This window comes from Anopheles moucheti, chromosome 3, assembly GCF_943734755.1.
Source record: "Anopheles moucheti chromosome 3, idAnoMoucSN_F20_07, whole genome shotgun sequence".
Taxonomy (NCBI): Eukaryota; Metazoa; Arthropoda; class Insecta; order Diptera; family Culicidae; genus Anopheles; species Anopheles moucheti.
Genome location: NC_069141.1, coordinates 13492711 through 13516437, shown reverse-complemented (window position 1 = coordinate 13516437; position 23727 = coordinate 13492711). Strand labels below are relative to the sequence as shown.

At 44.1% G+C, this 23727-nt stretch overlaps 1 protein-coding gene across 1 annotated transcript in view; it reads left to right on the top strand.

Moving 5' to 3' along the window:
* Positions 1-3105: 3105 nt before the first annotated feature.
* LOC128302998 (LIM domain transcription factor LMO4) overlaps positions 3106-23727 on the top strand; it is a 33321-nt gene continuing 12699 nt past the window's right edge. The window contains exons 1-3 of the mRNA XM_053039848.1: positions 3106-3201; positions 9457-10130; positions 10259-10412. Of these exons, the coding sequence (XP_052895808.1) occupies positions 9890-10130; positions 10259-10412 (395 nt within the window). The 5' untranslated portion in view covers positions 3106-3201; positions 9457-9889. The remainder of the gene's footprint in view (positions 3202-9456; positions 10131-10258; positions 10413-23727) is intronic.

The window sequence follows — 23727 nt, the reverse complement described above, 5'->3', positions numbered from 1 at the left end:
ATTGTGTATTCCCATACATAGACGATGAATGTATTGCTTCCACTAACCCTGAACAACACAAGGAACATCTCAAGACCGTATTTCAACTGCACCAAACGCCAAGCTGACATTAAATATTGATGAATCAAACCATGCAATAGGTGGCGTTTTACGTCAAATCGGAAAGGATGGTCCTGAGCCCTTACCATTCTTTTCTAAAAGTTTAACACCCTGTCTACAAAAAGTGAGTACTTACGATTGATCACGTTCCAGGCGAACAGAACAAAATCGCTGATATGTTGAGCAGGTTCGTTTAACAGGTTTAAACAGGTTTAACACTGATGCAACGCCGAAACACAGCACTACTACTAGAACGAAAACAACACTATTCCGAGACCCATCTGCGTCGATGCGTTTAACACTTATGTGATGGATTATGAGCACATGGCGAAGCTGCAACGCATCAACACCGAAACACAGCACTACTACCGGAACGAAAACAACACTGTTCCGTGACACATCTACACGAAATATAAGACCACTTGCTCCCTTGCCGCTAAGGAAGTGTATAATAGAAAAAATTGATTTGAAAAGATTGCAAACTCCTCGCCAAACACTATGCCTAGTATGCCACTAGCATGCCAAAAAGAAACCACTCGACACAACCGATAGAACACATCACTGTATCACATCATTGGTTTTACCACGTGCACATGCTAATAGCCCCACTTCCACCAACCGAAGAAAATCACTATTGTCTAACGATGGTAGACAAATTCACTAAACGCATGTTCGATTTATTAGGCCATTTAAGAACAACACTATACCGGCAATTAAAATCTGCAACATTGTGCCACAACCGCGCGAAATGAACTGAGGCACTACCAATCGTTTTGTTAGGATTAAGATCAACGATCAAGAGAGATAATGTAAAACAATTGATGAGCAAAATAAGGTCAACACAGACTCAGCCCCTAACAAAAGCAAGTCGTACGTACGAGCAGAATTTGAACCATGCACGCATGTGTGGCACGCATGTATCGATGCCGTTCGTCCCACGCTCTCCCAAGAACGCACTCCAGGCGCCAGAAGATTCTCTCCCGATAAGCGCTACGACAGTGCCTGATGAAAAAAAGTACACTACGCGATATGATCGCGTGACCGGAACGATATTGTTACTAAAGGGGGGAGTGATGTAGGGAATTGCTCGGACGCAGCACTGAATCGAATCACCCGACGCATGCGTGTAAACAGAGCGCACAAGGGAATTGTTCTTATGTGCCAAAAAGCAACTAGGATTAATAAAAGCTCCAAAGCTACAATCTGAACGCTGAACAAGTTCATCCGAACCGCCTCGGTGTGTATTAAATTCTGTACAAATGCGAACCCCTGAAGATTTGAGCTTCATAGTAATTTATTACACACATTTAAAAATTTTGTAGTTTTACAATTCAGTGTCTGAAATAAATCCTGTATTTTTCGCACTGAATTCTAAACTGTTTGGGGATTTTTTAAATGTTTTTTTTTTTTAAACACGTTATAACTGTCAAATCGAACAGCTAGTTTAGAAAATCAAAAGCATTTTTTTTACCGCAAAACCCATATTTTGCAGTTGGTCCTTGGTCCTGCAAGGAGTCTCCTTGGTGGATTGGACACTTTTCTGCACGATGGTGTGTCTGTGCGAGCCCGTGCTTCATCTAACGGGAGGACTCGTTCCTGCATTTGGCTGTTTCAATCGGTGTTTCGATTTCGATCCTCCGAGCGTCAAAGGTCGCTACTCACACCGGACACCATCTATCCGGGCGAAAAACCCTTCCTTCCCTGCCAGGGCACAGGACTTGTAAATGACTCGAACTTGTCTGGACTGCAGCACACCAAACAACTAGGGAAGGGAAACACTGCCACGCTGTCTGCTGCGTCCAATTTTCCCTCTCGCTTTTCTCATTTGCTGTGGAGGAGCAGCCGGGAAGGTGAAAGCAACTCTAATCGCTTTCCAGTCGCGTTTTCCCGTTGCACAGTTTTCCTTTTACGGGATCCAATAGGGTGTCGGGGGGATGGGTGGCAGGAAGTAATCGTCGGTGGGGATGAGGAATTGGTAGAAGGTGAAGGAATGTTGACCGGTGTTGGGGTGATTTTCCGGCCAGCCATGCTGGAATGGGCTGGGTTTTGAGAGAAGTTGGGCAGGAAAGGATGAGGAACGTCCTTTTTGGCTCAGGATCGTTCGAAGTTCGTTCATTACTGGTGCCGATGGAGAATTAGGATGCAAGGACGCAGACTGGCCTCTAATGGGGTGTACTAAAGAGGGGTGTGAGTTTATGAGGAGCGTGAAAGAGATGGAGAGTGAGAGAGAGAGCTGAAAGAAGCAAGATTCAGCGTGAGACTGGGATGGGAGCAAGGGTTCGGAGTCGAAGAATGTTTTATTAATTCGAAGGAAGCGCGGTCTGTGTATGCGAGTGTTGCTGTGCATGTGTGCATACCGACGGGGGTAGGAAGTTAGCAGCCAGTTTCTTAGACCGGTGCAAAAAAGGGTAGTTGAATCATTCCGCACCACCAGGCGATTGGTGGTAATTGGGTGTTTGAAGATATTTCGGTTACCCTGCATCGAGCACCCGTCCTCTTGGGCGAATTTGTACCAAGAATGTCGTTTCTTGGGTGAACTTTGTGTGCACGTGCAAGACCATCGACTAGCTGAAAGTGCCGACTTCTTGGGTGAATTGTTTAGTTTCTGCCATTTCTATGGTAACACAATTCAGCATAACGGCCGGCATTGTTTGTGTAGATTAAGATCAACTTTAGAGAGCATAATTTCCTGCTTTAGACAAGGGCATAAGTGATCGAACCAGAATGGCAAAGAGATGCATCGAAACTAATTAAATAAATAAAGAACATACAATTTTTTACGCGGTTTTTATTTATTCTCGCTTTTTTAATGACAGCAGCGCGACAGAAAGAGAACGAGCATGCTATTCGGTTTCATCAAACAGAGAAAGAATACGAGAGAGTGTGCCTGAATTGCGCTCCCGTTGTCGTTGGCAACCGGTGCACAAACCGAGCGTGAGAGCGTGGCTCGCTCTGAGCAAATGTAGCTGTCCGCTCGATGCTCAGTTCACTCGCAGCAACGGTCGTGGAAAGACGTGTGTGCGTGCTTTGCGCTTGTCCTGTCCCGTGACACTGCGTGTTCGACGTTTGGTTGTTCAACATCATCAGCCCCGGTTTCGTGTGGTAGGTGTCTGGTCTCTGTGTGCGTGTATTATTGTGTGCTTTTGCCGCCCGTTTTTACGCATTTCGAAGCAAAATCCAAACAAAAGTCGCAACGAAAAGGGAGCACGGAAATGCTCCGCGTTTGTGTTTCGTTCTGCCGGGGGTTCAATGTCGCGGTGACCACGCGGCATTTCAAACAGATTCCTCAATAGTGCCCTGTGCGTAAGCGAGTGTGCTAAGCGTCCAGCACAACACAAAACAAGAGTCCTTCTGGATAAGCGTAAAGGTGCGTGCCTTCATAGTGTGTCTGGGCACTGGATTCCCCAATCCGATATTCATCGCAATCGCTAGCAGTGTGCGTGTGTGTTTTATAATGAAGAAATCAGCAAAGTTTTGAAGGAAGATTTGTCCAATACAAAAATACACAAATACAAGAAGTAGTTTTTGGTCACACAAAAGTATTCCAGCATCGAAAATCTTCCCTCGTTCTTGCCTGTACAATAAAAAAAACCCAAGCAACCACGCAGAGTGATTAACGGTTGGAGCGAACGCTGATGATGATGATGATGAGTTGGTGCGAACAAATCGACCGAAAACGGCTATTGCGAAGAGTATGCGTGTGTGAGTGCAAAAGAGAAGGAAAGAATCCTCGCGTCCCGGACGTTCCAGTCCCCTTGCTGCGTGCAACTCAACAAGAGTCCTTGCAGAAGTCCCTGTTCCATGTTGGCTACAGATGTTGCCCAAAAGTGTATGTGTGCGGTGGTGTGCGTGCGATACGTATCCGTACACAAGTAGTGCGCGTTTTTCTCCGCGGAATGTCTCGATCAAGACGGCCGGGAGAAGCAAACGCCAAAAAAAGAAAGAAAAGCAACAGCAGCAAGCAGAAGCAACGGGGGAAAAAATGGCAAACGTGCTGCTGCACAATTTGTTATGCTGAGAAAAAGAGGGGAAGAATGAGAGAAGAGTGCCGGAGCAGGGGATGAAATGGAAAATGGTGGGGTGAGAGCGAGCGGAACGCGCGCATCAAGAAAACGTCGCGTCGCGGAAGGGAAGGAAGGAGTGAAAAAACCAAAATGCTTTAATTAATTTAATTAAAATCCTCACTCATTACTGCTGCTGCTGATGCTGTTGATGCTGCTGTTGGTTTGCCGGCTGTGTTTTTGTGATATGGGATGCGCTCTGTGATCCTGTGTTGTGTGTTGGTGGACGGTTGGTGTGTACGTTTTCGCGTGTGTCTGCTATCTGTCTGGTGGTGGTGCTTGTGTTTTGCCGGTGGGGCAAGTTGGGGACACCAAATTTGTTCCTTTTCGATTGAAACCATTTGCGTTTTCGCTCTCGCTCGCGTAATGATGGTGTTGATGATGATATTGATGATGATGAATGTCTCTAGTTTCGCGTCCGCGGTATGCTGTGCCGACGGTGTGTGTGTGTGTGTTTGTGTTGTTTTCTTCTTCTCCTCGATGCTTAGATCGGCCAGCCAACCAAGAACAACACACATCTATCTTAATTTTAATAACACCACTGAAAAGATCGCTTTTATTGGCCGTGTTTTACACATTTTTGGTTTTCTTCGAGGATGAGTGCACTCTATCCGGCGGTTAAATTGCCGAATCAAGATATGATAATTAAACGCACATTTTGGTTTGCATCGAATCCGAAACCGTGTAACTTATGTTTGTTTTTTTGTTTCGTTTGGTTTTTGTTGGGTTGTGTTTCCTTGGTGACAACGCAGTGTGTTTGTGATATTTGTGCGGTGTATGGCGCGTAAAGTAGGCCATTTACAAAATTAATATTCTCACTATTTTTATCGGGTCTTTTCTTCTTGTTCTTCCTGCTTTCTTCTCTCCTCCTTCATTAAACAGAGTGATTCGCGTGTGTCAGTGGTTGAATGATTTATTCTGTTCTTGGGCGAGTTTTTCTTCATCCCATTAATTGCTTGCCGATAACGATCTTCACCGATATTTCGCGCGTGTGTTTGTTGTGTGTGCCCGTTCGTGTGAGTAAATCTTTTACTGATGAGTTTTTGCCTTTTCCCCGTGTGTGTCCGTGCGGTTGTGTCTTCTGTGCCTTATGATCATCCGAGACGCTTCCAATTCCCTTTAATTGGGAAAGGAAAAACGAATGATGCTGTTAAAGATAGACACAAAAAAAAAACGGAAAACTGCGGATGGTGTTGGCAAACCAAACAAAAACAAAACCAAAAAAAAGGAAAACAACAAAAAAACGCCTTTTTCGAAAACCAATCTCTGGGTGTTGGATTGAAGTGCCGCCCTAAGTCGTGTGCCGCCCGGTAACGTGTGTGTGTGTGTGTGGTTCGTTCCGTCGGTCTGGTTTGGTACGGGGTGGTTGGGATGGTTGGCCATGGGCCTGCGGGGTTGGTGGAAAATCCATTCGCTAATTGGCCATTTCTCTCCTTTAGCTAACAACATTGCTCATACACACTAACGAGCCCCGTTGTTGCGGGAAGAAAAGGTTCGCGAGGCGCGGTGGTTACTTGGATGGATTGTGTGTGTTGCGATTGGGTATTGAACGGGTTTTTGTGCAGGAAGAAAGAAAGGGTCATGGTGAATGGCAGGGAAGGGAAATGGAAGGAAGAAAAGTCTGTCGGGAGAGGGACACGGGGAACGACAGTGGTGGTTTGTTTGTGTGGAAAGATGCATTTTTATTACAGTTAAAAGGGTTGCTCGTAATCGATAAAAAGCGCCACTCACACACATCGTTTAGTAATGCGGGATTTTCAAAGGGAACTGCAGTATGCACTGCTGCACTTTGGGAAATATTCTATCTATTTAAAGAATACCTAATTGCAGAATTGTTGGTGTGGAAACTTTAGTGCTAGATGACTATCATTCCATTAAGGATCCTATTTGTATTAAATACCTTCAAAGGAGCCACTGGCACGCTTTGGACATTTTTTAAAATTTTAAACATTTTAGATATGCCACTAAGAATAGCTATTCTCTAAATAACTTCATCTTCCACATCTTCTTCATTACCCTTAAATAGATGAGGTGTTCTGGTAAACTTTCATAAACAGATGCCAAATAACAACAATCCCTTCAACTTGGTTCAGAAATAAGAAGTTTTCATTGCAATGCATCGTTTTCCAATTATTTCTATTTCCCGACGGTTTCTGTTGATTTGTTGTGCTTGCTTGCGACTCTGTAACTACGGTGTATCCCGCACGTACACAACAGCAGCAGCAACTCCTTCTCTATCGCTGTGCATTTGTATCTTGCTCTCTCCCGTTCTGAATTCACCATTGATAGAGGGAATCCTTTATTCGATCACACCTGGTATGCGTTGTTCACGTACACACACAAACAAGTATTCACACTCTCATACACCATGACAACAAGGATAACGTGAGCGATTTGCTTGCGACATTCCAGCAGCATTGGCCAACACCAAATGCGCGCGCTATCGAGAAAGATGCGACACGTCTCATCAGCGGTGAGAAGTGGACGGCTCATTGTGCGTGAGAAAAAGAGTTCTCGCCAGAGCGATGAGAGTGTTCAACCCCTGTTTCTCTCGCTCTCTCCCTCTCGCGGCGAATGGACACGAATGCGAGATCCGTTGCTGCTGAGTTCGGTGAGCAATGGGTGAGCGATGAGCTGAGTTGAAATCTCACTGCGTGAAAATGCCTCAACATAATTTCTCACCACGGCAGACGAGCATTTTCTGTTTCAGGTTTTCCCGTTCTGTCTCATGCGGAACTGTTCCATCGGCTCTGTTCCACCCCCAGCCACCTCGCCCTTATTTTCTACCCTCACCCACTTGTGTGGGGCCACGCGGTTTTTTGGGGAAAATTCGATGTTGACGTTTCAGTTGCCGCACGACAACGAACGCAAACGCATCGACGTGGAGACCGTCTGGAACAAGCCAGTTTGGGAACCTTTTTCAAATCGCCACACGTAAAAATCGTAAGAACATTTTTCTCAATTGTGGAATTTTTCTTTGCTTTGGAGATCCTTTGGTTTCGTCTTGCTTTGCTCATTGTTTTATACCTGTGGTTATTTGGGATTTATTTCTCAGCAATTATTTTATTGCTCGTTTGTAACAAAACTAGGAAAATCCGTCAATTCGTCCCTCATCATCGGGGGTACCTGGTTTTGTTAGATAAGGTTTATGGACATGCACTGCCTGGTTGGAAGCAATAAAAACGGGAAACGAAAGTATATATAAATAATATACTGAAAGGCGTCGAAAAAAGAGATATGTGAGATTGGTTTTGGAAGTCATCCTAACGCTTATCAGCATAACAAAGTGAAATTTTGATAACGTCCAATAGCAGTGGTTCCATTCAAAAACTTGTTTATTTTCATCGTGCATCATGATCTTATCGTGCGACGATGCGACTTCTTTTATTCGTTTTTTTTCTTTGGGTCCCTACCTTCTCAAAGCCTCCACTACCTCTGTCCTCACTAATTGTGTTTATTTTATTGTCTGCCTTTTGTTCTATCCCATCTTCCCGGTTTCCAGGAAGTGAAGGTTTTTCAACCAGCCAGGGTATAATATCTGTTGCTTCTGCTTTGGCACCGTTTGGTCATCGAAAGTTTACCCCGACACCTTTGCACCGGACTGCATCTCCTCTGTGCAATCCAAGAAGATACCGAAACAGTGTTGTGCAAAAGAAAGCAAGCACCAGATAAGGCCAAGTGTTAGTATAAAATGTGGTGAAAATAGTGTGTTCAAAAAGTTCACCAAATGTAGCAAGTTTCGAGAAGATGTGAAATCCTCATCAATGTGTGTTCGCTTAGAAAGATGTGTATAGAAACATCCAGTGCAATTAGTGGGCAAATATTGGGAATCCAGTGCGAAAAGATTGGTAAATGAAGTTAAAGCTATCAGCGATCTTGTCCATTATTGAAATGAACATTCCCAACGAAAGATTTTACAATTTTTGTGTAAATATTGCTGCTGTTTAATTAAGAACGATCTTGAATACAATAAAAAACAGAACTAAAACGGGGGACCCTCAAATAAGTTTCCCTTCGTCAACCCGTGCCAGAACCGCTAGAAAAGTGTCGTGTGAGTTCCAGTCTTCCCGGCAAAATATTTATATGATTTTAATGAGAATCAAGATAACACACCGACCATTTCGGTAGTCGCGACACAGCAGCTACGTAAGAATGGGAATACAATAAAATAATAGGCACCCCGCGACAAGCGACGGTGCTTAAATTGAAACTAGGAAATCATCATCCAACTCGCGCTCACCAAAGCCCCACGCCGGGTTCCGCGGTCGGAACCCGGCAACGAAACGAAACACGGATTGGAATCAAAATAGTAAAATAAATAGTCGGGGAAACAATGCGCCAATTAGACAAACAGTCCGTGCAGTGGGGTAATAATAAATTTTATCTTATCAGAACAAGCAAGCAAGGAGGAGTGGTGAGCGTAGTAGCAGCCGTTTAGTTCGTGCTGGGATAACGTTGAATTAAACCGAGCGAGTTCACTAAGCAGTTAAGATAGTCAGGTTGAAGAGGTGGAAGAAAATATTTCTTTTATTTAATACTTTAAAAAGACGCTCGTCCACTGGCGGGAAGACCGCACACACGGCCAAGTGCACATTAAACATTGATAAGCCAACTTCCACACGCGAAAGGTCCTTTCCCTCCGGTTCAGCGAAAGGTTCGTCGTCTGCTTGCAATCTTTCAACAGATGGTTGGCCTACTACGATAAAAAAGCGACGTTTTCTTAGCCATTTGTTCCGTTCACTCTTATTCGCCCTTAATTTATTCCTATATGTATCTCGCTCTATCTCGCGTTTCACTGTTTCCATCTCTTTCGTACCACATCGTCCATTTTTTCGATAAGAAATGGAACGGAAATGAGCTTCAGTTTTGCGAATGCAGCACCAAGCCGAGGGCAAAAAGTGCATTTGAAGCAGCTGTTGTTTGCAAGCAATGGCAAAGCCGTCGAGGTTGCATTTATCTGTTGTTTGCCTTTTTTTATATTTATGATTGCTCGTTGTTGTGGCCCGCCAGTGACGATAAATTCGATGAACGATGGGTGCGGCGTCAATGTGATTTGATAATGAATGGTTCTGTGCAGTCGGCCGGTCTCGGGTGGGCTTTTGAAGTGTAAACAGTGAATGTTTGTTAAGCAGTTTTCTCTCCGTTATGTTTTTTTTTTTTCCAATGGCAATCACACTCCAGCACGCAATGTTTTTTCTTCGGTTCAAGTTGAATGGTTGCATTACAAATTGCTGGTAAATTAAATCAGTATAGAATAGTTACAACATCTCTGCTTTCTTTCGTTTTCTTTTTCCAGATTTACGTATCAAAGAACGGGTGTCTCTGTGAAGAATACTGACGAATATAGAGTGCTGTGTAGTGATGATGTACGGCAAAGATTAATGTCTGTGAATGATATGAAGTGAACGAATCCCGCTCTCTAGTCGCAAGTGATCGTGTAATTGTAGTATCGACAAACGTGAAACAATCCTTCCCGTTCGATTAGTCACTAAAACAAAAGGAAGTGTGAAATCGTATCCGTTATCGTGATTTTTGTCCCCCACTAGAAGGGAATCCGTGTGTGTGTGTGTGCGTGTGTGCCCTTGTGTGAGTTTTTGTGCGGTTTCGTCTTGTTCCATTTGTTTTAATTTTTCACCCACCCGTGTGCGTGTGCGTTGTCGCGGTCGTTCAACACGCCGTTACGACAAACGCGTCAAACAAAATCCGTCAAACTGGCCGCCTCAATAGCAATGAATCCCCACTACCATCCGTATTCGGATCTGTCCTCACCACACTCGCCCAGTCCGGACAATGCCGGCAGCTACCCGCAGCTAACCCCACACCACAACGGGCATGGTGGGGGCGGCGGCGGCGGTGGTGGCGGTGGCGGTCCAAACTCGATGGTCAGTCAGATGGACGGCCAGCAAGGATTCCACCAGATGAACAGTGGTAACGGTGGTGGACCGGTAAAACATTGCGCTGGTTGTGGAGGTAAGTGTCGTCGGAGTGGTTGAAGATTTTGGGAGCAGATAACATCACATAACTATCAGACAGCACTATCGAATTTATGCTCACAAAATACTCTCAGACTAATGGTTTTTCTCCTTCTTTGACACCAGGCAAAATTACGGAACGCTTCTTTCTGCACGCACTGGACCGATATTGGCACAACTCCTGTTTGAAATGTTCCTGCTGCGGAGCGATGCTGGCCGATATCGGTTCCAGCTGTTACACCCGCAGTGGCATGATCCTCTGCAAAGCCGATTATTCCAGGTTAGTTTTGACATTGAAAATTAGTGCGTAAAATTTAACAATTACTTTATTTGATGAGATATCTCATCAGCTACAATAAATCTTCTCGTCCTGAATATCCTTCTGAATGAGTTTTTTGCGCCAAGCGCAATTCAACTACTTCCGTAGTTGCAGTTAATAAAATACTTTATGAAACGAACCAGAGCACGAACTGTTAATGAACTTGTAAAAATTGAAAAGAACATCATTCAAGAGAGAACTTGAAATTGCTGATATTAAGGAAAAAGTTTTGGGCAACAGGAAACAGTAGGAATCGTAAAAATCCTCAATCAAAAGACATCTTCCTGAAGGAGGTTCAAGCATGGGATATCGATCATTCAGATCGTTGGATGGTTCTAGGGGTGAATGGCGTGTAGGTGACATACATTTTATTTCTTGTTTTAATAATACCTTCCAAGAAAGCAAAAATCTTTTAGCTACCGCACTATTGAAGATCGCTGTCTACAGACTGCTGTACTTTGAAGAGTCAAAATGTTGAATTCCCCAAGCCCAAGGACGATATTCCAATACACTTACAAACGATTTTCAAGCTCGAAATTTGAAACCTTAAAAGTGTAAGATTATTTTCCATCTAATATTGCTTTGCTTTGGTTTGTATCGGCCAACCACAACAGTTTGTGGTTGGTAGATTTGTTTCTTACCTGAAGTAGGTGATTTTTTTCCATGCTGTGAGTGTGGAAATTGGATATCTTGTTTTTGTTCCAGGGGTTTCAAGGGATCTCGCTTACTTTTTCCAGATTTCGTACTGGTGGTAAAATTTTATTCATTTCACCCATATATCAAGACATGAATTTGCATTGAACGTTTGTCTGTGTGTGTGTTTTGTATTATAAATATATAATTAAAGCTAAGTGCAACAATACCGACCATTTCGGGCATGGAAACAGTGGTAATATAAAACATTTACATCGTCCATTATTTCTTTCACTGAAAGTATTTTTATGAGCCATTTCACAAACGAGAATCAGCCGTCGTTCCAGTTGCAGCAGAGGGGGAAAAAACACACACATTCCCCGGAACGATACTCGTACGTTCTCGTTACTGAGCGATCTGTCACTGTTCATGTGGTGCGCCAGTCCACCAACTTCGTTAGTTTATTACTGCATCAAGCTAATTGCAGAATTGTGCCAAAAACCAGTCCACTCTTGGGGGAATTTATTTCCCCGTTGCCGCTTTCTTTCCTTTGGTTGCGTGCGTACTGAAAGATAGGCAATGATTTGATTACGGCCAACAAGAATCACTCTGTACCGAGGAGACAACTACTGGTGCTGCTGCAGCATTTCATCCATCCGGCACGTGACACTTTAAGGAATTGTTTGAGCCACTCGTGCGTCAGAAAGTGTACACAGGGCAAAAAAGTGTCACTTTCTACCCCGACATCTCCAATGATCATGAACTAAGAAGATTGATTTTTGTTCGTCTTTAAAACGGGGTTTTTGCTGCAGCTTTTCTCATTCTACCAATCGGTCTCCCAAATGTGTGTGTATTCGAATGCAATGCATCACGCCCCTTACGTACGTGTTTGCGTGCTTTCGCACTAATCCCGATTCGCTTTCGGGTTGCCTTTTCGTTTTCTAATTTGCCAAAGCCAAAAGCTCACCTTCACCGTTCCTACTACACGCAAGACGGAAGCAATGGTGGCTGTACGGCAGAAGTAGAAGGAAACCTCGCACAGCCCCACCGGCCACGGCCTGCGTTCCTTTTCGCCTTTCAACGCTGGATCGGTTCTCAATCTTCCCGGCCGGAGAAACAACCCACTGCCGTTGCTCTGAGTAATTGAATCATAATACTGCTAATTTAATTAAGAAAATGTCAATTAGAAACTCACTCACTTCGGGTGTACCCGGGTCCTGTGGTACCGCTTCCCTGTTGCCCTGGCACGGTGATGGTAATGGAAGCAAAGGGAAACCAACTCACCCGCAGCAACATGCACACCCACAACGGCATGAGAGCATATACATGAAACGAGTTTGGTGTTGCGGCACTGACTGCTGCCTAGTGACGACTGCTTTAAGCCCACTGGTGCCTTTCGTCGTTGTCTGGTGCGGGAGGGTTGGGAAAAGCTAGAACGAATTGAAAAGTTTGGCGAAATTAACTTCTAATGTTGCCGAAGGCTTTTCGAGTGCCTGAAGGGATTGTGGAACGATATAAAATGGATAACATTAATTATTTACAAGCGAAGTCTGGTGTGAATAATTTTACAATATTAAAGGTTATACATGTAGAATGCTTTTCATTGTTTGTTAAACTTTTATGACAAATTATTTAATAATTTGCCTATAATAAAATGAAGTTATTGTATAGTTATTGGTTTATAACCACTAAAAGACGCTTAGACGTTTGGAAGTCCTCCAAAATAGACGAAGAAATGACTCTTAGACGACCTTAATTCTATTACACCGTAATTACCTTTGTATGAAATAGAATAGTCTTATTAGACTTGGACAATAAGACTTATATGATGGAGTTGTAATGGATTTTTATCATTCCATAAACTTATCGTTGCTTCTCAACATGCCGGTTTCTTGATACGTTCTTAGATCGCCCGTTTGAACCCAGTGTCGGTGAGTTCGTGTTCAAGGTGCGTGTGGCTTGTTCCACCTACAAAACTGCTCAAGCACCGGCAGACGGTATGCGAACGAAACTATAGCACGTTATTGCGTGCGTGCAGCAGCGCCCTAACGCACATACACTTATATTCCGGTACCGGTGGACTTCTGCCTTCAGGGGTGAAGTGTCAATCGTCGTGTGAGGGCGCTTCCAGGGCTTCGTTCCCTGCCGCCCGTTTCCCCATCCTGCGCCATTTACGCTCGTTTGGGTCCATCGTCAGCTCGATTAGCACTCTAACGCTACAGCGCTTGGCCCAGTGGCCTCCCAGTGCTGTCGGTGGTTGACCATCCCTTGTCCGAGGCTTTGGTGTTGAACTTGCGGAAACCGATGGCGAAATGATTCATCAGCCGCCGTCGGCGTACGTGCAGGTGAGTGTCACACCGTTCAAACACAGTTAGAACCTGCACCACCAGGGCTTATGTAGCTGAACTCATTTATCTTTTACCTTTTTTTTGGTTGCTTGATGGTGGACTCGCGAACACAAGTTCCATCAAGCATTTACATTCGGACAGGTTGTGACATTCTTCAACGAATTTGGGGTTTTTTTCTGTCAATCTTATAGGTACGCTCTTTTGCCGCCAGAGGGATTGAGGTAATAGCGATCCGGTTCTGATGTGCTGATTGAGTACTTTTGACTAATGTCAGGATTACCTAGAGTCTCTAAATAAAGCATTTCAAACGAATTCCTCATTTCATACTGCAAGAACAAGATGTTGTTATGGTGGGAGGGTTGTCGATAATAGCTTTGGTAGGCAGATGTGCAATAGTTTAGGATATCCAGATGACCTACTCTCTTTCAAATCAGGCTGTATGCTTCATATTTTGGATGGTAACTATAGCATTTGAGCTAGAATTCTTCTTTCTCGTCTCTGTCGTGTTTCAATTTCTTTTCATTGAGTTTAGTGAATAAAAGGGCCACATAATCCTTCATTTTGCGAAGGATACACCTACAACGTATCATTATTGTTGAATAGGGTTGCCATTTTTGTTTTCTTCCAAAAATAAAAGGACAAGTCAATCAATCCACACAATGCTTACATTTGCCTTCGATACGCCATGTGCATTAAAACACCCAAAATGTCTGATGTTCTCATCGCAATTTCCGTACCCTTGAACAACGAATGTTAATGAGCTTCGCAACGATTCTGTCATTAATGATGTCGGAAAGGATGTTCGCGTGACACCCCTAACCAAAAAAAAAAAGAAAAAGAAAAATACCCCGCATCCAATCGAGGACAGGATGTGGAACGAACAAGGAATATCAAGACTTGTGCCTAATTTGAATCCTGTCCCGAGCACCAAAGTTCTCTCAAATCAAGATGTTTATTGTGTCACCTTCCTCCCTATTCGTGAGACCCTACTCTAGGTCCCGTATATTTGTCCGTGCTTTGTTCTTAAGCTTCTTGGTGCAGCACGACGGTTCATTAGCGACCGAGATATTGGGGTCTTTCGCGGACGCGCCCATACCTACAAACGGCGTTCATCAGGCCGTCAGGCAACAATGCAATCCCTAATTGCACATTGCTTTTATTGATTCGTGGTGCGCACTCTTCCGCTCTCTCACGTGCCCAGGCGTCTTCTATTACCGGTCTCTGCAGCGTGGTGCGTGTGTGTGTTTTTTTGTTGTTGTGCTGTAGAATGTATTTCGTTACTACCGTGGGCCTGGTGGATTGCATTGCAGCATGCCTCAACTTCGCCTTCAACCTCTAAAACGCAACGCCACTCTTGCTCATCTACCAATTACGAACGTTCGCACATGAACAATGTTTCGTAATCAGTAGCGATTAGGTTTGTGGGACTCCAGGAGATCGCTAATGGAGCGGAGAAGTGCGGGAAAATTGCACACCCCATCTCACGAAGCAATTCGAAATCAATATATTTATGCGAACTTCGGTGCCGCCAGGCCACCTGTGTGTCCTTTCCGTTCATTAGCTGAAAGTGTGTTTTGAAGGCCGTGTTTGCGAATTTGTTGCATCTCTGCTCGCTGAGACGCGTTGCATCGGGGGGGGGTAACGAATAGGAATGAATCAAACCCGGCAGGCACCTTCGCTAATGATGGTTTAAACTGCTCGATGTGTTCGTCCTTTCTTTCCCTGATCGCTTCCCTCCCGTATCAATCAATGTTTGGTGCACACGCACGTAACTGCATGATTGGCTTCATATTTCACCTTCCTTCGCTTCGAGAGCATCAATTGGATGCCCGATCGGGTGATCGCGATCGATCAACCCCGGAACGCACGAACGATGCCGATCTCGGCAAGGCATGCATTTTCCCTTCCGCTAATGATGCTACAATGTTGTGCCCACTCCCATTCCCAAGGGTTTTTCGGGAGCGCGCGCGAGACCTTGTATTTCAATTCCTGTTGCTGCTGTTTTTTTTTCTTTTTCGTCTTCTCATTCGCGAGGGGCATTTTTTTTTTTCATTGTTTGTTTGATGCCCACTCTGATGCGATGGCGATAGTTTCCGTCTCACACACGTGATGCAAGAACGAAACACGTCGAAGCGTATTGCGCAAATTAAAACAGCTCTAATCAGTGCACGCTTAATGAACGGGACTGTGTTTGTTGACTCGCATCTTGACCCTTTCTTGGGCCATGGCCTGTACGTGTGTGTGTGTCTTGAAGCTGTTTGTATGTGTGTGTGTGTGTGTGGGTGAGGATACGATGAACAAGTTGTGAAAATGCAAACCCGATTCTGTGGTGCTGGCACGGTTGAGGTTCGTTCCAGCCGGACGGGACCGGTTTCTGGAGTTCGATGCAGTTGCGCACAGTGGAACCGTGAGAGATAAAATGACGGGTAAAAGGGCACCACGGTCGTGGTAAAGTGGAAGGAGTGGTTCTTAAATTCCCGTGCAGGCCGAGCTTGAGCTAAAGACCGGGGCAGATCTGGCAGTAATGAAGTAAAGTAAAAGGACGTTTTCTGTTCCAAATCTTTATGCTTGCTTCATTTGATAAACGAAAAAGAGAAGGTTTACGTTGCAGCTTACAGACGTAAAAATTGAAGCGTATTTAAGGGCATTGAAATGTAATTAATCTGAAGTCTTGGTTTTGGGTATTCCATCAAATTTATCCTTCTATATAAATTTTTTTAGGGTCTTAAATGTAGATGCATCATCTATTACCAGAGGCTATTCAGATATATATCAAGCTATAATTTCTATTGTAGTTGCACTGTTTTTAACATTATATTCCAAAGCTGTTGAGTGTTTCTCAAGATGTCTCTTAAAACAGCTTGCTCCTCTCTTGAATCAGGTGGGGTTTTTTTTGCAGGCAGTGTTTAATCGCTAGTAACATCTAACTCTGTTCATTTAGCTAATTATCTCTCATTACCCATGTTATTGCAACCAATCGGCATCCTTGAGCTACGAGCAGCATTGCGATAAAATCGAGACTATGTTTCCGATAAGCGATCGAGCCCAAGATCCTCGAGTCTCGAATCGTGAAATCGTACTACCAAAGGGAACTACCCTTTTTCGATGTGGCCTGCTGCTATTCTTGCATCTTGCAGAGCGGTTGCACACAACCGTTAAACTGGGTTTCGCGTAATGAGCATCGAATTCTCTTTCTGCCGCTCATCCGTCATGTGTGTTTTTTTTTGTTTGGTCCAGCCGGGGTTTGTTCGTGGTGGCTCTTTTTTCTTCCGCTCGGAGCAGCCACGCATTCCGTTCCCCTGGCAACGGGGGTTGTGCATCCGAAACGTGCTCAAATTAGCAAATATACCCCCAATTTGAGCCACCGGCGGCTGCAAATTGAAACATTGTAACCACAAATTGTGGGTTTGCGTCTCAATTCAGCCAAACCCATCCATCTCATCCATTCGAACGATCGATTTGACGGTGGGGTGGCCCGGGAAGGTCGAATGATTCGACTTCTCGCGTGGGATGATCGTTCCGTGCGGACCTGAGTGGAAGCTAGCGCGCGCGAGAGAGATACAGCACGTACGGCAAGATGAGTGTATAATTACGGATGTTTGTGGTTACATTAATTAAATTACTTGAGGGAGAAGAGCCCAACCAGGTCGGTATCGTGCCAGTGCCAAGGGCGGACAAATGTTGTAACAAATCATTTCTATTGGTTCACGACGGTATATCGGCGGTGATCACGATGATGATGATGATGAAGGGCACTCACGTTCGATCTTCATACCCAGAAGGGCTTATCGATGGTAAAGCAAATAAATATGTTTATCTTTCCGGTACGAATGAAAAGGGCATTTTAAGTAACACTTAAACTATGCGATGCGAACTATGGATGTAGGCTACGTTCAATTTTCATTCATAATCGTCTATAGTTTGTAGATTGGTTGTAAAGATTGTTTGTTTCACTGCACTTGATGAATTTATAAGAGTGCATGCCGAAGGACAACAGATATTGTTGTTCGCTCGCTCCGCAACAATTGCTTCACATTGCGGGACTAAACGTTGCAAGATGTTGAGTGCCGTGCGATAAGATATCCTAACGCCTTCAGGTGTACTTATTTCTTTTATAAAAAAGGGGGGCAAATTCGAAGGATAATGATTGTTCTTGTTAGTTGCATCTGCTTTTAAGCCTTGGGCGTACTCGATGAGAAATGTTTTGATACGATATAAGCGGGGAAAGAAACAGCCAGACTAGCGAAGCATAATCATCATCAGCCGGATGTGCGCACGGCGGGTACTGTATGGTGAGAAAGAAGTTCATTTTTTTTGTATTGTTATATATTACTTTTGCCGCACAGATGGTGTGTTGGTGCGGGCATTCCTCAAACGATGCAGCTGGGTTTCTTTAATGCATGATTCTGTCAGGCCGTTGCCGACACAATCGAAGTGCTCGTACTAATGAACGCAATCGAAAGTCGCCTGTATGTTAGGGTGGCGGAAATCTCTACCGGAAGAAGGAAGTATTTTTTTTTTTGCAGTAAGCTTTCATACCCTTCCTGGCGAACATTCGTTTATTCATTCATTAAAAGACAAATGATGAGTGTTGTGAAAATAATACAAATACATTGCAATACAGAATGGGAAGGTGTTGCGAAATGAGTTTAAAAAATAGGGTTACGTTTAGAAACAATCCTCAATACTCAATTAAATATTAGGCGTATAGAATTTTGCGTAAAGTTAAGTTTATTCCATATAATATATTTACTATTTGTCAGTATATTTTGTTTGAAATTCATTTACCAGACATTCGCGAGACTTGTTCTAGAATAATGAAGAAATAAACTACAAAAATGCGGTATTTCCACTTTTTCTAAAAGTCATTTCTAAAATCCGTCACAAAAAATTTCTAAGCCTGAAAAACTAGCTCACCCAATCATGATGTGCGTATAAAATATATATGGTCGTTATCAGCTAGAATATTCAATTATTCCACCAATTCGTTACTGCTAACCAATGTATCGTCCTGTTTTTGTTGCCGTGTCGTTAAACGTAGACAAACCATCGCTATGACACTCCCATCCTTGCGCACACCTTTCTCTCGGCTCGCACGGCCACGAGAAGGATAAGAGGTCCAATCTGGTTTACCCCAATTGTTTGGGGTAGTCATAATCAATCACTGACGCAGTTGGTGCTTTGTTTTTTTTTGTCTTTTGTTTTGGTGGCACTATTTGTGTGAAGCCATATGCCGGCATACCGGGGGGGGGGGGGGGGGGGGGGAGGTATTCCGTTGTTCTCAGTTCATGCGTCTGTACAATCCGAGATTGCCTTAAATTTTGTTCCAGAAATTGCCTCACGAAACGATGCACCCGGCCGCAGCACGGTGAGGGAAGCGAACACACAATTTGTGCTAGTTTTATATAGTTGTGCCCGTTATCGTTGTTGCGGATTTTCGCGCGCGCGTTCCAAGCGCCAGTTGTTTTTTTTTTTTGTTTTCGTGTCCAGTCCGGAGCCTCATCCGGTTGTTATCCGAAACGATGCGAAGCCAAGCCTATTTGGGTACGACACTCCGATACACTACGACGCGATGCACAGCAGATAGTGCAGCGGCGAAATGAAGTCAGAGAAATTCAATCAATCTTTTGTTTTAATCCTCGTCCTTTCGAACGCCATCAGCCAATCCGGTGTTTTTTTCCCTCCATTTCAAATCGACAACCCCAACACCGAGAGATAGAGGGAGAGTGTTTATACGCGTGTGTTGCAGAAGGTACAGGCTTCCTAGGTGAACTCCACGCCATCAATGCAAAGGTTTTTGTCACTGTTCATGCTCATTTTTTGGAACTCGGAACCTTTTGTGTATGTGCGTGTGTGTTTGTGTGTGTGTGTGTAGATGCCCGCATGACTATTCCAATTAGTGTGTATCGACAAAAGGACCTCTAAACATTCTCGGGTTTGTTAGGCAAAAGGGTACCGGCTCGTGACCCATCATTGTCCCAGGCTCTCTAGGGTTCCCGGCGTGACACGGCCCAAAAGTCGACCCGGTTTGAATGACTGACGACGAATGTCCGGACAACAAAACGTGCCGCTATACGTGGCTAAGGACACTCGAACACGCGAAAGCGCTCGGGGAGTAACGACACGCACACTCAACAAGCGGCGCCTATTTCGGATGCTGGATGTGTTTTGTTTTTATCGATAGGATTTTTCTGTCCTGCGCGCCGCGCGAACAGTGGGTCGAATGCAATTTATGAATTTTTTAATTTGATTCCTCTTCACAACGAACTTGCACTCTCGCGTACGGTGCTTTAGAATGGACAAGTTCCGCGCGTTGCGTTCGTAGGAAATTAGTTTAAAAGATATCGTCATATTTTAGTGAAGTGCATCTTCGAGAGGTGACATTGTTCGGATTGTGCAATTTAGACACGGTACCGGTAAGTGTGATTATTAAACACAATTGGTTGTGCTTTTTTATTGAGAGAAAACCTATCATGATACACCGTGGAACTATATTGAGCTGGAAAAAGTGTGCTGGATATTAATTGGCAATAGAGTTGCGCTGCAAAATGTGGTTGGTATTATGTTGAAAATTATGAAAATTTGGTCTACATTTTCGACAGCAATCACTGGATGATATGTGAGCAATGCTTAGAACCTAAACACAAAACAACAAGTAATCTATATCCCGTGCATTCTGGACGAAGCCTTGAACGACGGGAGATTAGTTATTTGATTTTGATTTAATTGGAAATCAACTATGCACCCGTATCGTTTTTATCGTGGTTTCTAATTATAAAAATCGGCTATATTATGATAGATTCCTTCAGCACTGTGTGGGTATCTAGCTGAACGAAAAGCACACTCAATTCCATATACAGCATCCGATACGATCGTATTGTCTAGTACTGCACAATATTTTCTCCTGAAGTTGATTGAAATAGCTTTTGTTATAATTTATTCGAAACCTTTTAAAAAACTATTGGGCAAGGTTTATGTAAAATTATTTTAATAAAACCCTCAAACATGACTTTTACAATTTTTTGCCAAAATTTACAACGAATATCGTAATGCAATCAAGAAAAAACATTTCTAGTCTTTCCCTTTCATAAAAATATAACCAATCAATCGATCATCTGAACGGGATGCTCGCATTCGCCTCATCCCGAACGGTTCAGTTAATTGACATGCTCATGCGTTGCATTTCAATTACTTTTAGCCAGTGGAGGAAAAGGCGGGAACAGCACAGAAACAGCACAACACAAAAACGGAAGAAGAAAAAAAAACCTTTCAGGACACGTCCTTGACAAGGGGATATCACCCTCACACCTTCTAATCAGTTTGAGGGCACTCTCGGGATCGAACAAATTTAATTATTCATTCCCCAAGGATGGGAACGATCGCCATCGGCGGTGTCGTCTGGGTTTTGGAGGGTGTCAGAACAGAACGTTAAAAAAGCATAAAAGGTGGTTAAAATTTAATTTTCTCTCCCAAACCCCCTCCCCGAAAAAAAAGTGTACTTGATCCTTTATTTAATTTTTTCTTTCTGTCAATTTTGCGTTCTCACTTATTCTGATCATGTGCAATTTTTTTTATTGTTTTTCGAACCGTTCGCGCTCCCACTCCCCCCCCCCCCCCCCCCCCAACGTTCTGATGTTGGCAAACGGGAATTGCGTCAATTTCTTTTCCGCCATCCGGAATAGCCACAGCCTGGCGCGGATAGCATGGGAAGCATGGGTGTAACGAAACATTCGGGCAACGGGGCACGGTTGGAGTGTTCTGGACGTGGACGGTGCCACGTATAGCACCGGCACGTCATCTTGCAGATGGGAGCGGCCTTAACCTTAGCGCAGCCATCGAACCAGGAAGTGGAGGAAAATTTCGATGGCGTGGTGAATTTTGACGTCCCGCCCGGGTTCGGGTTCTAATTGACGAGGGTTGACGGAGGTACTATCGGTAGCTGTCACTTACGATTCGGTTTGAGTTTTTTTTTTATTCCCCCTTTAGTCTCGCTCTCTGTCGCTCGGTCTGTCGTCCTCCTTCTGCTTCTGTATTTCCCGTCTTCGTAATGCTTTTAATTCCTAGACGAGGGATAATTCCTTAATTTTCTGCCTTCCTTCTCCCATTTGCCTGCACCCTTGCACCCGGTGGTGTCCGGGGGGGTTGTGCAGCATCGGAAATGTTACGTTGTGTGTTCGCTGCACGGACGCGATGAATGTGGTGGACGAAATGTAATTGGTTTTCTCCCATTCCGTTCCCACATCGATTCCTCCCCCCGGGGTTGGTAGGTGGCGGTTTTGCCCTCGTGTGGTGTTGTAACCGGAGTTGGCCTTTTGCTCTTGCTCTATCTCTCTCTCTCTCTCTTTTTCTCACACACTTTTTTCTATGGTTTGATCCCTCATGCATTGGTGGTGGTCCGGTCCGGTGCGGTGTCCGGTGCCGGTCCAATCCCACGGGGAACTCTAATTTCGATATTTCGTTGCTTCCAGCTGCTTCCTCTCGGGGGTGTAGTTTACCAGCCAACACACGCGGAGGCTAAGCTGTTTGTGTGTGTGTGTATATGTTTGTGTACGAGAGCGTTTAAAAGAGGAATTAAAAACTTGTTCTTGATGGGTATTTCTACTTGTTCTTCACACGAGTAGCATCATCGTGGAGGACCGGTATCGAATCTGGAACTCTTTGTTTTCCTCCTCCATATGTTGCTCGCGCTAAACGTCAGTAAGAGAAAGGTTAAGCAACGTAAATAAATGGCGACAAAAGGGAAACGTTTTAGAAAAAAAAACCGGAAAGCCTTGTGATCGAGAATTAAATGTCCTGAAATAAATCTAACTTATACCACGTAATTTTTGTAAGTAGTATTGTTCTTCGAACCGCTGAAGAATGCTGTTGTTAGTATTGAATTTCAGAATTCTAAATAAAATATTTCTGAGTGTGAGATTGCGACGTAAATTTGGATTTACATTATCGAACTAATCATAAAATCAAACACAAATATCCTTTAATTGCCATGCACAAGCTCCATTCTAAGACGAGAAAAATACGATTGAAAGTCCCGTCCGCTGTTGTTCGAAAGCGCCTAAACTTGTTTGGGACCCAATTAACAAGTGCATCGATGTTAGTCATCCCTTCTGCCGACATGCGTCCGCAAAACGATAACAACAAACACCGGTGGAAAGAGATACCCTGGCACTGTTACGAAAGTTGATGCGAAAGAAAAGAAGCGGAAAATTAAGCAACAATTCATTTCCCTTCGCGATTCGCTGCGCTTTTCGCATAACGCCGACGAAATCTTGCCAACTTTTTAAGGTTTTATTGTGGCACAGAGAGAGAAAGAGAGTGTGAGTGAGAAAATATTTAGTTCGCCATGATCCACACTAATTGCATGGTTGCACATTCCGATTGGCAAGTTCGGGATTATGTTCGGCAGAGTTTGTTCTTGCTATAGCTGTGCAGCATATTGCTTGCTTTTTTGCTTGCGTGTGTTACCCGTTTCGTTGGCGGATCTTTTGATTAAATAAAAATCTTTCTTGGCGCTTGTTAGCGGAAGCTCAGGCGGCACCCTCTTAGGTTGAAAGTGAGAGAGTGATCATACACACACAAAAAAAAAACAAAACATCCCGTAAGTTATGGCGTCCGTCTACAGTAACGGTCCGATAATCATTGCTTTCTCGCTCGCTTTTACTAGCGGCATCCTTCAAATGTAAGCTTCGCTAATAAATCGTACCACAAGAAGGAATCAAACCAATGCATCCTTCCCCGAGCACCGTTATTATCGGACGGAGCTTCACTTTTCTGGAGGAGTGTTGCAACTGGATCATCAATAGCGTAGCAGCCGAAGAATTCCAATCGGACACGATCGTGGTCTCCGAGTGGTGCGTTTTTGGGGTGTACATTGTTGCACAATGTGTTACCGGGACCGTCCATTGCGTGCCAATTTGCACAGGTCGTAAGTGTAGGCTTATCCCTCGCGCAAAGGTATGTAATAAGAACGCCAATCGTCTCATTATTTCTTTCCGTCTTTGGGGAGGTTTTTTTTTTTGGGGGGAGAGCAATCAACAACGCGCTCATTATTGTACTGCATTCGGAGTCACTGTCCTCGTTTTGATTTGTTTTAATTTGGACTTCAACACGTCTATCGCACGATTCTTTCTTCGGCAGGCACTTCGACAGCTGCTTTTTGTAGATTGACGTCAAGTCTGAGAGAAAGCGAAAGAGCAAAACCACGCAAAAGTTCAAAAACAATTCCACGAACGACGATCGAACGCCGAACCAAATGGCGGGCGTACGCCAAGGGTATGATGTATGTGTGTATCGCT